Source organism: Crotalus tigris, unplaced genomic scaffold (genome assembly GCF_016545835.1).
Source record: "Crotalus tigris isolate CLP2741 ecotype Arizona unplaced genomic scaffold, ASM1654583v1 scf7180000018468.2839379, whole genome shotgun sequence".
Taxonomy (NCBI): domain Eukaryota; kingdom Metazoa; phylum Chordata; class Lepidosauria; order Squamata; family Viperidae; genus Crotalus; species Crotalus tigris.
This window is the reverse complement of record NW_024097024.1, coordinates 464,597-479,120: the sequence shown is the minus strand read 5'-3', so window position 1 is coordinate 479,120 and position 14,524 is coordinate 464,597. Positions and strand designations below refer to the sequence as shown.

At 37.2% G+C, this 14,524-nt stretch overlaps 1 protein-coding gene across 4 annotated transcripts in view; it reads right to left on the bottom strand.

The window, feature by feature from the left end:
• Positions 1–14,254, bottom strand: part of VTI1A (vesicle transport through interaction with t-SNAREs 1A) — a 232,247-nt gene extending 217,993 nt beyond the window's left edge. Inside the window, exons 1-3 of one of the 4 annotated variants that reach the window (XM_039352665.1) lie at positions 14,008–14,254; positions 12,861–12,919; positions 1,179–1,289 (exon numbers count right to left, since the gene is read on the bottom strand). In XM_039352665.1, the coding sequence (XP_039208599.1) occupies positions 1,179–1,289; positions 12,861–12,919; positions 14,008–14,101 (264 nt within the window). In that variant the 5' untranslated portion in view covers positions 14,102–14,254. The remainder of the gene's footprint in view (positions 1–1,178; positions 1,290–12,860; positions 12,920–14,007) is intronic. The other 3 variants (XM_039352663.1, XM_039352666.1, XM_039352664.1) reach the window with 3 other exon arrangements.
• Between the last annotated feature and the right edge of the window lie 270 nt (positions 14,255–14,524).

Sequence of the window (14,524 nt, the reverse complement as noted above, 5' to 3'; positions counted from 1 at the left end):
CATTATTGTTCACTTTCTGAACACCATCAAAATGTTATTTGCTAGTTTCCTTTTTTATAAATTATGATGTCACAAATACTGTAGCCTTTTATAAATAGCTGCCTTGGTTTACTGTACCACATTGATAATTCATATTGCAAGTCACAATCGTATTTCTGAAATCCAGCTTCGAGTTTTCTTCATACTGTATTTTTGGATAACAAATATCTCTTATTCACAACTTATGTTTCAGAATATTACAGAACAATCAGGAAAAGCTACTTGTAACTAAATGATTAGTTGTACTATTTAAAATTATATTTTGCTTAGATCTAAGACTTTGGCTGTATGCTTAAAATTACATCTGGAACTGACAAATGAATTTTCTTGAAATGCATCTTGAAATGCAATTGCCTATCTTCAAAGAAGAATGGATATTCCAGAAAACACTGTTGCTTCACTCTCCTAAATGTAGTGGAAGTGGATAACATCCCTTGCCATTTTTCAGCCTCAGTGTTATATCAGTTTCTTCGTTAGCGCAGTTTGAGAAATAGGAAGCTTAACTGAAAGCTTGGCTGATGGAAATTGATTAATTTCCACCAGCCAAGTAGACAAATGTTTAGTCAAATAAAATTATTGAATGCTTGATGAAATAGCTTTTATTTAATTCTATAGGCTATAAAACATGAACTGTTAATTTAAATATAAATTATCTTCATTATCTAACAAATAAGCCAAAATAGATTTTTGAAAGCTATATTAAATTACATCATTAAGAATAATTGTGCTAAGTATTGCATTAAAAAGAATCAAGCAAAACACGGGGAAGAGACCAATATACAAGCAAGGTTCACTTTTTATTTTCCTAAAATAATAAAGACAGAAAAGTGGGTAATTGACTCAAATACAATGCCGAGTATTTCTGTAAACTATGCACCTTTATTAATAATAGTGTATATGAGTAAGTTATGTAAAAAAAAAATCCTACGGTTGTATTTGTATTTGTATGAGGAAACTTCTGATCCTAGGCAAAATGAATCTATAATAAAATTCAATAAATAATTTAATTAATTTAGTTATTATTTGTTGTGTTTCTATCATATGTCAAATGTTAATTAAAGTGAAGAATGATGATGCTATATACTATAACAAATACTTCATGAATCCTCTCTCAAAATGCCATAGATGAATTAACTCACAAAATCTGTGTCAAGTTTTTCCATTTCTTGCTTGTAGCTCTTCATTCTACTGCTGTACATGGCTCGGCTCTGTGGAGGGATTTCACGCACTTCAAGTTCCATTTGTTCCAACTGATGTTTAAAATTATGAAGGGAAAAAAGAAATGAAAAAGTAAGATACAAGAATTGGATTTGAATCTGAAAAATAAATTATTCAAGGACTAAGAATTTTTAAATATAACTAGAACAATTATGCATATAATCATACCAAGCTATGAATTTTGAACCATAATGGCTGGCTACACACCACAACTAAGTTAAAAACTAAGAATATTATGGTTTAGTTTGATATGTGAACCAAATCACAAACAAATCTATACAAATAGGCACAGACATTCTTCAAAAAGAAGTGAATCTATTGCATTATAAAATACAAGAATTATTACTAGCTCCAAAATACTCTACACCAGGCATGTCAAACTCCACGACGTCACATGACGTCGCGCAACGTATCATAGCTTTCCCCCATTGCTGGCAATGGGGTGGATGTGGTTTCAGTATGATGCATCCAGCCCGTGGGCCAGCAGTTTGACATTCCTGCTCTATGCCATCCATATGCATACACAGGAATACCCTATCATTATAACAAACACAGGTTTATCACTGTTTACAAAGTGGTTTCTCAACATCTATAATAGACCCAGTGTCTCAATTAGTTCATAATAATAATAATAATAATAATAATAATAATAATAATAATAATAATAAAGTTGGAAGGGACCTTGGAGGTCATCAAATCCAACCCCTGCTCAGGTAGGTAACCCTATACCATATCGGACAAATGGCTGTCCAGTTTCTTCTTAAAAACTTCCAGTGTTGGAGCATTCACCGCTTCTGGAGGCAGGTTGTTCCACTGGCTAATTCTTCTAACTGTCAGGAAGTTTCTCCTTAGTTCTAGGTTGCTTCTCTCTTTGGTTACCGTAGTTCCCATCTACTGCTTCTTGTCCTACCTTCAGGCTCTTTGGAAAATAGCTTGATTCCCTCTTCTTTGTGGTAGCCCCTGAGATATTGGAACACTGCTATCACGTCCCCCCCTCGTCCTTCTCTTCATTAAACTAGACATACCCAATTCCAGCAGCCGTTCCTTATATGCTTTAGCCTCCAGTCCCCTAATCATCTTTGTTGCTCTTCTCTGTACTCCTTCTAGAGTCTCAATATCTTTTTTACATCGTGGTGACCAAAACTGGATGCAGTATTCCAAGTGTGGCCTTACCAAGGCATTGTAAAGTGGTATTAATACTTCACGTGATCTTGATTCTATCCCTCTGTTAATGCAGCCTAGCACTGTGTTGGCTTTTTTGGCAGCTGCAGAACACTGCTGGCTCATATTTAAATGATTGTCCACTAGGACTCCGAGATCCCTCTCACAGTTACTACTATTGAGCAAGGTACCCCCTACACTATACCTGTACATTTTGTTTTTCTTGCCTAAATGTAGAACCTTACTTTTTTTACCGTTGAATTTCATTTTGTTAGATAGCGCCCAGTGTTCAGGTCTGTCCAGATCCTCCTGTATCCTAAGCCTGTCTTCTGGCGTGTTGGCTATTCCAGCCAGGTTGGTGTCATCCGCAAATTTCATGAATTCCCCATCTATCCCCTCTTCCAAATCGTTGATGAAGATGTTGAAGATCACTGGGCCCAGAACAGAGCTCTGGGGCACCCCACTACACACTCCCCTCAATGTAGATGTGGTTCCATTGATGACCACACGCTGAGTACAGCTGGTCAGCCAGCTACGGATCCATCTGGTGGTGATGCTGTCTAACCTGCATTTTTCTATCTTATCAAGTAGTAGGTTGTGATTTACTTTGTCAAATGCCTTTGTCAAATAAATGAATTTATCAAAATCATATTTGCTAACAAATTCAAGTTCTGTCACTGATTGAAGGACCTGTCTCGGTCTTTTTGTTTTTCAAGCAGGTTAATCCCATGGTCAGTATGGGCATGTTCTGGTAGACCATGTTAGATCATTTTATCTTACGTAGCCAATAAATGGACATTTTAGCATGCAATCAGTGTTATATGTTAGCATATATAAGTATATATTATGATGGATGTAATGAATGACTTCCTATGGCATCATCATCTTACTAGTTTCTCTAACCATATCATCTGAAGCAGGGATTCCCAACCCCTGGTCGGTGAACTAGTACCGGGCCGAAGTATACCAGCAACTGGGCCACACAAACAAGCAAAGCCCCATCCGTGGGATGCAGGCAGCACACAAAACCATGCACCCTCCAGTCCGCGGAAAAACCTCTCTCCACAGAACTGGTCCCTGGTGCCCAAAAGGTTGGGGACCTCTGATTTGAAGGATGGTGTTAATTCCATATGTGAGACCTCAGAAAAATGTACCGTGCTTGCTTAATTAGCTCTACAATGGTCTCACACACATATAATTCAAGATTTGTTGTCACACAAACATCTGAGTTTTGTTGAAGTATAACCATTCACAAAATCAAAAAGCTAACTAAATTGTTGTTTAACAGAAAACCAAAGAATTGGCAAGAATACATTTAACTTTTAAACTAATTTCTCCACTCTGTGGATTAACTTACAGAACAGAATTTCAGGCTTATAATGGTACATGCTTTAATGATTTTATTGTAGTTAAAAGTATCCATCCTGTGTTGAAATAATAGAAGCGTGGCTACAAAGGAACACATATTTGATTTATGATACAAGAAATTCAAGTAAATGAAATATTTCATTCAAAAATTATTTTCTCCAAATTGTCTTAGTTGGTAATTCCTTAATTGGAATATTGTGGAACTCAAGGAACTCAGACAAAGAATCCAAATGGTAAACAACAGCCTAATCAAAGAACTATCAAGAACACTCCCACCAACAATGAAAGGCAAGCCACTTGTATATACACAGTAAGCAAACCCCACTCCCTTCTAGCACTGAGGATGCTACTTAGTTGGGTAATGAAATGTCTGCAAGAAACAATCAAACTCAGGGAGCACCAAGGACCCTCCAAATTTTTTTTTTTCAATCTCTGCAAGAATACAAAAAAGCTCAGAGAGAACCAAGGACACCACAGAAATTTCTTCAACTGTCTTTGATTATTTAAATGCTAAAATTTTATCAGATCTTTACTCTTATAAACACTTTTTTGTTTTATGATTCTGTTACTTGTGTGTATTTTATTTTTGTTTCACATGGATACATAAAATAAATGTTACGTTTGTAACAGTTTAGAATTGTTCATTTCCTTTATTTTATTTATCAAATTTATATGCTTCTTTCCTTGCAGTTGATAACTTTGTAGCTTTGGGGGATTCTGTCATAATTTTGAATGTTGTTAAGTGATCAGTTGTAAGATGACAACTACCTATATATGAAGCTGTGAATCTATATTTTGGCTTCCTATAGGGCTTTCACCATATGTACTGTGCCATATGCATAAATGCTATGCCAGTGGCACTGTAATGGAGGCTCTTCAGAAGGACCTATTACAAATTATGCTGAAATGCCCCAATATGCAGATAATTACCAAGCATAGCTTTAAATTCTAATTAGTGCCAACCACAAGTGATAAGTGCTTCATAATCACACTTAAATCTAAAAAAAAGCCACTTTAATTAAGGAGTCATGTAATGTAGAGATAAGAAAGCAGCATGCATGTTTACATTAACAAGATGGAGGGGTTTATCTTGTTATACAACTCTCTTTAATTTGTTTGCCAAAATGTAAACTTTTTGTTTTTCATTTATACAATAAAGCCATGCTAATGCTTACTTCTAAATTATAAACAAACAATCTTTACTAATCTAAGCCTGCATTATAGTTGGATTTCCAGTAAGGAAATGATGAATTGATTTCTGAAGACTGGAAGACATTATAGCGGTAAATGGCAATTGGATGGTGGATCTAGACTGCCAAAACCTTTTTGGAAAAAGATAAGATTTTGAGATTGTCTGCAAGTACTTTGTACAGCTGGCCTTTATGAATTATTTGCAATCAGTGTGATTAAATGTCACTTCTTAATCACTTTGTATTTTACTTTTTTATTGCTTTTTAAAGATTGAGAGGCTTTAAATCTGCAAGTATTATATTCTCTGGTGATTTTTTTCTTCAATCCCTTAAGAAAAAAAACTTAAGTATGAGTGTAAGTTTTGTTAGAATTAAAAAAATGGATTATACAGCAAAAGAGTAATTAAAATATTGATCTTAGAAAGTTTTAAATGGATTAAGTGTTCTAATGGATTGGAATTAACAGTTTGAAATTGATTACAAGAATTGTCCTGTGAGAAACTTTATTTACAATTTCAAAATGTCTTTGAAAGTTGTTCAATAGAGAGCACCTATAATGTCTGTCTGATTTGATCCTGAAGAGCCAGCATACTCTAGATTCCTTGAATTAAACAATATGATCTCTCAGATCTGGATGGCCATCACTCTGCTGGTGTTGGTGAATCATGAAGACCTGGTCCTTCATCCGGGCCTTTAGCAAGGAAGAGAGAAACCCCTCATTTCATCACACTTGCCATCTTTTGTGTTTATTTTTTATGTTTTCTGATTTTATTATAATTTGATTGTTGTGAGCAGCCGAAGTCATTGAGAGTCAGGCAGCATACAAGTTTAATAAATTATTATGTACATAAAAATATGAAATCACAACTGCCAGGTTTTTAGCTCTGTTGATCTTCACATGGATCAAGTCCTTCCCAAGATCCTAGGATACCACAATTTATCTGTGTAATACATGTGCGGATCCAAGCAGTGTGGTCTTTTGTAATTGACAGATGGAAATGTTGCTAATGTGCATATTTTCTAAGTGCCATCCATGATTTATTGGTATGGCACCTAGTGTACCGATAACGACTGGGACCACCACAGCCAGTTTATGCCATAATTTTTTAATTTTGATTTTCAGATCTTTATACTTTGTGATCTTCTTCAATTCTTTGTCTTCTACTATACCAGTGGTTCTCAACCTGTGGGTCGGGACCTCATTTGAGGTTGAACAACCATTTCACGGGGGTCGCCAAACAACGCAGTCTGCCATTTTTTCCCCTTTTCCTTAGCTGTGCTACTCCCTTTTATTCTATTGCTTTTGAAAGCCAATAGAATAGACTCTCTTGAATAGAGTCTAATTCTATTGGCTTTCAAAGCCAATAGGAATTGTCCAGGCTGTCTCTGCCCTGCTGAGCCCGCCAAAAGTCCCATTCTGCAAACGGTGCTGCAAGTTGTCTGCAGCGAAGGCGAGCTGTCTGCAGGTTTCCACCCCTCCCTGCTGAGCAACTACTAAAAATGTAAGTAAAAGAGGTCCAGGGGTGGGAGGTGGGAGGCTGGCGGGCGCAGGGAAGGTTGCTGGCATGCATGGGCCCCGGCGGGTGCCTTACCTCCCTTGGGCTGGGCCAGCTGGTGGCCCAGTCGGTGGTCGGCCTGCGCCGTCTCTGCCGCTTGCCAGCTACGCCTCGGCCGGCGCAGGGGGCGGCACCACGCATGTGTGGTGCTCCCGGGCAGGGAAAGTCCTCGACTTACGACCAGTTGGGTAGTACTCGACTTACGACCGGTTGGGGGTCACGGCATTAAAAAGGTTGAGAACCACTGTACTATACTATTTCCTGGCTTTGCCACATTAATTATCCACGTTTTTCTTTTCAATCACAATTAAATCTGGTATGTCATGGGTCAAGACTTCATCAGTTTGTATTTGGAAATTCCACAATATTTTAACTTGCTCATTTTGACCATTGTTATTATGCAATCTCTCTCTGTTAAGCAAGACAAACTTCTGCTTTCCTGCCAACCTTGGTGGTATAAAACAGGACAAAAAAAGATGCATTTCATTCATTTGATTGCTATAAAATCATGTTTTTCTAAACATCTTAGTACAGAATAGAGTCAAGGAAATAGCAAGGGCCTCTCCAGCTTCAGATATGGAGTACTCTTTTTATATACATATTTTTATTATTTTTTATAATCACAAGTGCTTAATATTTTATCAGCAACATATTGTCTGGGTTCCAACATTTAACCTACTAATACATATTAAGTTCCTTTCTCTCTACTTTGTTTTTCTAGCCAATGATAAAAGGTATTCCATGTTCTAAAATAAACTGAGTCTTCTTTCTCTTTCATTTTCAATGTCAATCTATCCATTTCTGCACACTCTAAATTTTTTTTTAATAAACTCTTCCTCCATTGATAAATCTTCATTTTTCCAGTGTGGAGTGAATACAATTCTTGCTGCAATTAATATATGTAAAATTAAATACACTCTTTCTCATAATTTCCTACAATTATGCCTAACAAAACTAATTCTGACTTAAAATCTATGTTTTTTAATCATTTTTTCTAACCATGTATGTATTCTTAACCAGAATCTTTTGGCTTTGGAGCATGTCCACCAAAGATGGTAATAAGTGCCTGGTTTTTGTTTACATTTCCAACAATTGCTTGATATATTTTTTAACATTTTTGCTAACCTCACTGGTGTTAAATGCCATCTATAAAACATTTCATATAAATTTTCTTTATACGCTACTGCTTTTGTTATTTTAGAATTTCTTTCCCAAAGGCTTTGCCAGTTTTCTAGTTCTATGTTATGTCCAAACTTCTTTGCCCATATTATCATTATTTCTTTAACTTGTTCCTCTTCCATCTTTAAACTTAGCATATATTTATAAAGTTTCTTAATTCATTTTTCATCTGATGTCAGTAATTCTTATCAAATTCTGTCTGTTCTTTATAAAATCCAGATGTTTTAACATCTTTTTCAAGATATGGAGTATTCTTGATTTTGCCTAAGAGTACTTCAGAAATCCAATAGATATATGCTGCTTCACTCCAAATTCTCAGGTTTATAGCCAAATAAATACACTTCTTATTTTGGGACAACAGAAATTGATAATGATTTCTTAGACCACACAGCATTCAATCAGCAAGCAATCCCTACCTATTCTATTGGTTCTAAAAAGGAAGCACAGAAATTTCACTAATCTTACATTGAGGCAAAATGTAACACCAGTAATGAATAGGACAGGGTGTTGACAACTGTGAGTTTTAAAATACTATAAAAACTGAAGACCTCTGATTAAATTAATCAGCTGACAAAAAATAACTATGTTTTCATTAATGAATTACCATGTACAAGTTTATATCAGAATACAGATCTAACTATGTGCTATAATGGTTTATATTTTACATTTCTAGCAAGGGGCAAAGTTCTAAGTGCACTTCATATATTCAGTTTAACAGAAATGAAAGGAAGATACCAACATAGAAAACAAAGCTGAGCACCCCATGAAAAGTTAACAGATAGTGGCATACAGAACATGCATAATGAAAAAAATGGAAATTAACAGAGAAATAAATGCTGACAGACTTCTGGTATAGCAGATAAAAGGATAGGCACATATAGAAAGAAAATGTATGAAGAGAAAAAAAGAAATATTGAATACAGAATTTCTGGAAAATGAAATAAGGGGTAGTCAAAAGATAACAGTTGTACCGATAAAAGAGAAGGAATCCTTGGTGCTGTCTGAGCTTGGTTATATTTATGCAGACGTTAAATTACCCATAATAGATAACATCATCAGTGCTATATCATAACAGTGCACAAATGATGTTATCTATTTGGGCCAGGGGTAGGCAACCTCGGCTCTTTTATGACTTGTGGACTTCAATACCCAGAATTCCTGAACCAGCCATGCTGACTCAGGAATTCTGGGAGTTGAAGTCCACAAGACATAAAAGAGCCAAGATTGCCTACCCCTTATTTGGGCCTTTGCATAAATAGAAAGCCAGTTTGGTCTAGTGATTAAGCCACAAGACAGAAATCAAGAGACCGTGAGTTCTAGTCCTACCTTAGCCATGAAAGCCAGTTGGGTGATCTTGAAACAGTCATTCTCAGCCCAACTCACCTCACAGGGTTGTTGTTGTGGGGAAAATAGGAGGAGGAAGGTGTCTTGGATATGTTCACTGTCTTGAGTTATTCGTTAAAATAATAAAGGCAGGATACAAATTAAATTTAAAAAATTAAAATAAATGCAACCAGCTCAAAGTGCCAAGGACCCCTCATCTAAATTCTGAGATATGAATATGAAAGCAACACATATTATCTATACATTACATTTATCCTTTCAAAAATAATACATTTCTCTTTAATATCACTAGTTTGCCCATGCCTATGAATCACCACAATTTCCATCCCTAATAAAGATAAGCATCACCTTAGAATTACTTAATGGCATGCTCGCACAATACACCTGTTGTTCACACTGTATGAATCTGAGATTTACCAATGAGACATAATTACAGAAAGTTATCTAACATAGGGAATCTTACCTTTATCAGCTGAGCAAAAAACAAACTATGGTGATATTGAATTGCTAAAACCATTGACTGATTTGGAGAAGAAAGCTAAATCTAAGCATAATATGGCTCAATGGTTATGTGAATACAATTAAGAACATGAAAATAAGCCTGTTAGATCAGGCCACACTTTAGTATAATCTACAGCAGGGGTGTCAAACTGCCAGCCCGTGGGCCGATTTCATCATACCAAAGCCGCACCCACCCCATTGCCAGCAATGCAAAAAGAGTCGCGATACGTCACGACACATCACTTGATGTGGCGAGTTTGACACCTAGACTGTGTAGATATACTGAGATAATTACTCTGTTGGGGAGAAGGGCAGCATATACATTTAATAAATAATAAATTTTGTTTCTCACAGCAGCCAACCAGATGCCTTTCAGCTGTCCAAACAAGGAGTGCTAGATTTATTTATTTTTCTCAATGTTATCCTGCAAAAAGTATTTGGAAGCCCACTGCCCCCAACCAAGATGTAAAACTGAGTTTTCAAGACTGATAGCCCTTCATTATTCTGCATTAATTTAGCCAATCCTCTTTTCAAGCCATCCATATAGCTTGTACTAATTTACTTACATAGGAAATTTATATAATCCCACTACCACTTCAAGCAAATAATTCTAGGCAGCTAATAATACAAACAATAAATACAAGTAATAGCAAGGGACGTGTGCTTTCCGGTATGTTATACAAAGCCTTTGTATAACATACAAAGCATACTTTCCTTGTTTTTTATATTAATTATTATTAGTAACCTGGTTACCTTCTTCTTTATAAATTCTTCCACTTAAATGATAGCCCTTATGTTATATTTCTATAGCATCTTGAACATTATCTACAGCAGTGGTTCTCAACCTTTTTAATGCCGCAACCCCCAACCGGTTGTAAGTCGAGGACTACTCAACCGGTCGTTAAGTCGAGGACTACTCAACTGGAGCAGCACCGTTTGCAGAATGGGACTTTTGGAGGGCTCAGCAGGGCAGAGACAGCCTGGACAATTCCTATTGGCTTTTAAAAACCAATAGAATTAGATTCTGTTCAAGAGAGTCTATTCTATTGGCTTTCAAAAGCCAATAGAATAAAAGGGAGTAGCACAGCTAAGGAAAAGGAGAAAAAAATGGCGGACTGTGTTGTTTGGCGACCCCCGTGAAATGGTCATTCGACCCCAAATGGGGTCCCGACCCACAGGTTGACAACCACTGATCTACAGACTCATTTTTATTGGACTCTGCTAACAACAAGGCTAAGCTAAGATTTTACAGCATTCCAGAAACATAAGAAGGTTGGAGCTGTCTGCATTTTTGGATTTCCAGGAAAGACATTGCACTATGGACAGTCAGAACATAACCATTGTATACCACATATGGTTTAAAAGATGATAATCAGCATCTTGAAGTACAACTAGGAGCCTTCTGGAAACCAGCACAGCTTTCACTGCATTCTGCACAATTGAAGTTTCCAAAAGTTTGTCAAGGGCAGCCCCCATGTGGATTGCATTGTAGTACCATAATCAAGATGAGAAGAGACAAAGGTGTATTGATTGTAAGTTGATGTTCATCACCAAAAAATCTGTCACTTCTACAGGAACACCCCCCTCATCCTGCAAACAATAGTCTCCTTGTCAAGACCCTTGTTCTTTTTGAAGGCAAAGGAGCTATTATACTAGGAGCAGCACTAAGTACTACTCCTGCTTTCAAGATCTCTCTTAATACCTCTTTGACTATCTAAGCATCTCCAATGCAGCAATCTTGGATTTCAAGAAACTGACTTGATATTTGAGAGTCAGGAGTTCATTGCACTGAACATAAATCCACAATTCATGGTGAACAGACAACATACACATTATATAATATTTCAATATACAAATTGAAATCTTCCTTGATTTCAGTTTAGTCATTAGTAATTTGGTCTCCTTCTTTATAAATTCTTCCACGTAAATGATAGTCCTTATTTTATATTTTTACAAAAAGTGAACCATGAATTCCCTATACAATAGTTAATTTAACTATGATGCCTAATCTATAGAAAACACTGTGTATCACTCTCACAAGATTCTTCCTGTATCTGCCATCTAGCTCACAAATTCTGAAATGCCACAATTTGTAACAAATGTAAAAGAATAAACAATCTGTAAAAATTGTAACAAATAATTTGTTTGCCCTCTAGGTCATAAACTCTCTTCTAAAAAGTGCTAGTTGAGACTAAGCTAACTGAAGCATGCTTTTCCATCCACTAGTTTATCATCTGATAAATGATCCATCTGCTTCTGTAAGATCTTCAATTCAAACTGTGCTCTCAGAAAACAAGCAGACCCATCCCACTGAATCAGGAAAAAGACCTCATAATATTATCCAATTACAGAAATAACTTTCCTTAAATAAGCTCTCCAAATTTACCAATTTCTTCACAAATCTCCCCTATTTCTTTCTGATCTCCTGTTTGCTAATTCTGGCTATCAGCTTCCAAGACATACAATAATCTGGAGCAGGTTGGTAATATCTTTTCAGATTAACAAATTTTACTTTAAGTTTTTATGAGTCATAGCTCACTTCATCAGGTGCAAAGAGTGCAGGATTCCAATTGGGATGATACAGGGGGAAGTGAAAGGAAGACAGAGTATTTATGTAGTCACAGGTTACACGTGTGATAATTACCACTACCTTCTTAATTAATAATTGTAATGTGTTTAAAATGTGCTTTTAAAGCCCTGAAATAGCTTGAAACTTTCCAAAGGCCTGAAACTCAAGATCTCAGCTATTTTAGAAATAGCTTAAACATAAAGTCTTTTAAAAAGTTACAATAAAATATTATTATAAAAGTAAAGATAAACTTTTCCCATATCGTCATGTCCGTCTCAAGGGAGTGGTGCTCATCTTCATTCTTAACTGAAGGGGCCAGCGTTGTCTGAAGACATTTCTGTGGTCATGTGGCCATCATGACTGTATGCCAAGGTGCATGGAACGCTGTTACCTTCCCACCAAAGTGGTATCTATTTATCTACTTGCATTCACATGCTTTCAAAGTGCCAGGTAGGCAGGAACCGGGGTAAATAACCAAAGCTCACCCTGTTGCATGGTACTCAACTCTCGAACCCAGGCGTTCAGCTTTCCAGCTGACAAGCTCAGCATCTTTAACTGCTGAGCCATCACGGCCCCAGTCCATGACAACATTTTTTTTAATAAAAATGTGTTAATCTGAAAAGATACTATCAAATTCCTACTAATTTAGACTAACAAGGTTATCAACACATGCAAGTAAAACTCTTTCCAGTTTCAGTCCTTTAGTATCCACAATACACTATTTATACAACTTACCAACTCCCTTGCTTCTTCCAGCTGCTTTTCCACATTTGAAACCAACTGTCTCTTCTCATCTAAAACAAAATAATAGATGCTTAGTTGAACAATATTTCTATTCTGAGAGCCATATTTAGTAATGATTTGGTAGTACTGAAATCTGGCAATTTTGCCAGAGCTTAGAAGCAATGGATTGAGCTAAGCTACTATTTTGTGGAAGACCTACAAAAAATTACACACTTATAGGCTGAGACTGGGAAATTGAAAGATATTCCAAAAGCAAGCCATGGCAAATCATACTGTTGATAAAAAAAAATTGCATGGCCGCACTATTTCCAGAAAATTGCCTGGACGTATCTAGGTAGGATCAGAAAGTTGCAAGCTTAAGGACATAATAAGGGCATCTTTCTTTTGTGTACATATTTTGTGTTTGGCACTAGGTAACTGTTAAGTGTGCATTTGCCAAGACAGTCTGTGAGGGAATCATTGCTCACTTTGAATCTTTAGCTTATACTCTATTTCTGAATTTAAAAAGCATAGATTTTTTATTCATAACAAAGCAAAGTAAAATTCTAATCATGAAGGGAAATTGGAACAAAAAATAAAGCCATCTAAACTTCAAAATGATACTGAAAAGGATATAACATAGAATGGTTCCCAACATGTACTAAATCCCACTTTTCTCCTATGCTACACCCTGTTTCAACCAATGTGTTTGGTCTCAAACGCTGTACAAATACGCTGTACAAATACGTTGCCCCTAGGAGGCTTATGGGTTGTGACTTCAAAAATCCTAAAAGTTTTCCAGTTCAGCTACTGTATCTAAACTCAGGCTGAGTCATAGGATCGGCAACCTTAGCTTAAGCCGGAGGAAAACAAACAACAGAGAATTAAAGAAAAGGCTATCCCAGGAAGCCATCCCACTTATCATCCGAGGAGGAGCCGTCCTTCTTGTGAGCATCCCATACATCTCGACTGTGAAAAAACAGAATCCTGGGGTAAAAAAGGCATCGGTCCTGACCAGCAGGGTTCTTCCTAGAATATCAGACTAACTACCTCATCAAGGCACGAAAGGACCACAATCGTGACAGATAGGCAGCAGGTAGTGACCTCGGCCGGGGAGATGCAGAGGGCTGAACCAGCCACCATCACCGCCATCACTCACCTCCTACCAACTTGGGGACTTTTCCGATGCGGTTCGTGATCTCAGCGGTAAGAACCGAAAAGTCTTGCTCGTAGCCCTCGAAATCAGAGGACATGATGGCGGCAGCAACCAGAAGACAAGACAAGACCTAAAGGTCCAAGCAGCCAAACTGCCGCCGTAAACGGAAGCAAAGGAAGAAATCCTCGCCTTTCTCAAGCCGCCGAAACACCAAACTCTCAACTCAGCCGCTAAACGCTCCTCCTGTCACAGCCAGAACTTCCGGATTGAGTCCCATGGACCATTTCTTCCCGGGTGCTTCTGACGCGAGCCGAAGTTCCGCTATCCTATTTGCCCCGTCCCACGGACCCTTCGGCGCTTTTTCCTGATGCTGGGTAGTCGACGGCATTCACACCATGTTATCTTTCGAGCAAGGCCAGGGATAGAAGAGGCAGGACGACCGTCTGTCGGAGCTTCGCTGCTAAGCAAATAAGAATTCTGGGCCCCGTAGAAACATTTGGATTGAAAGATTTTTTTTTTT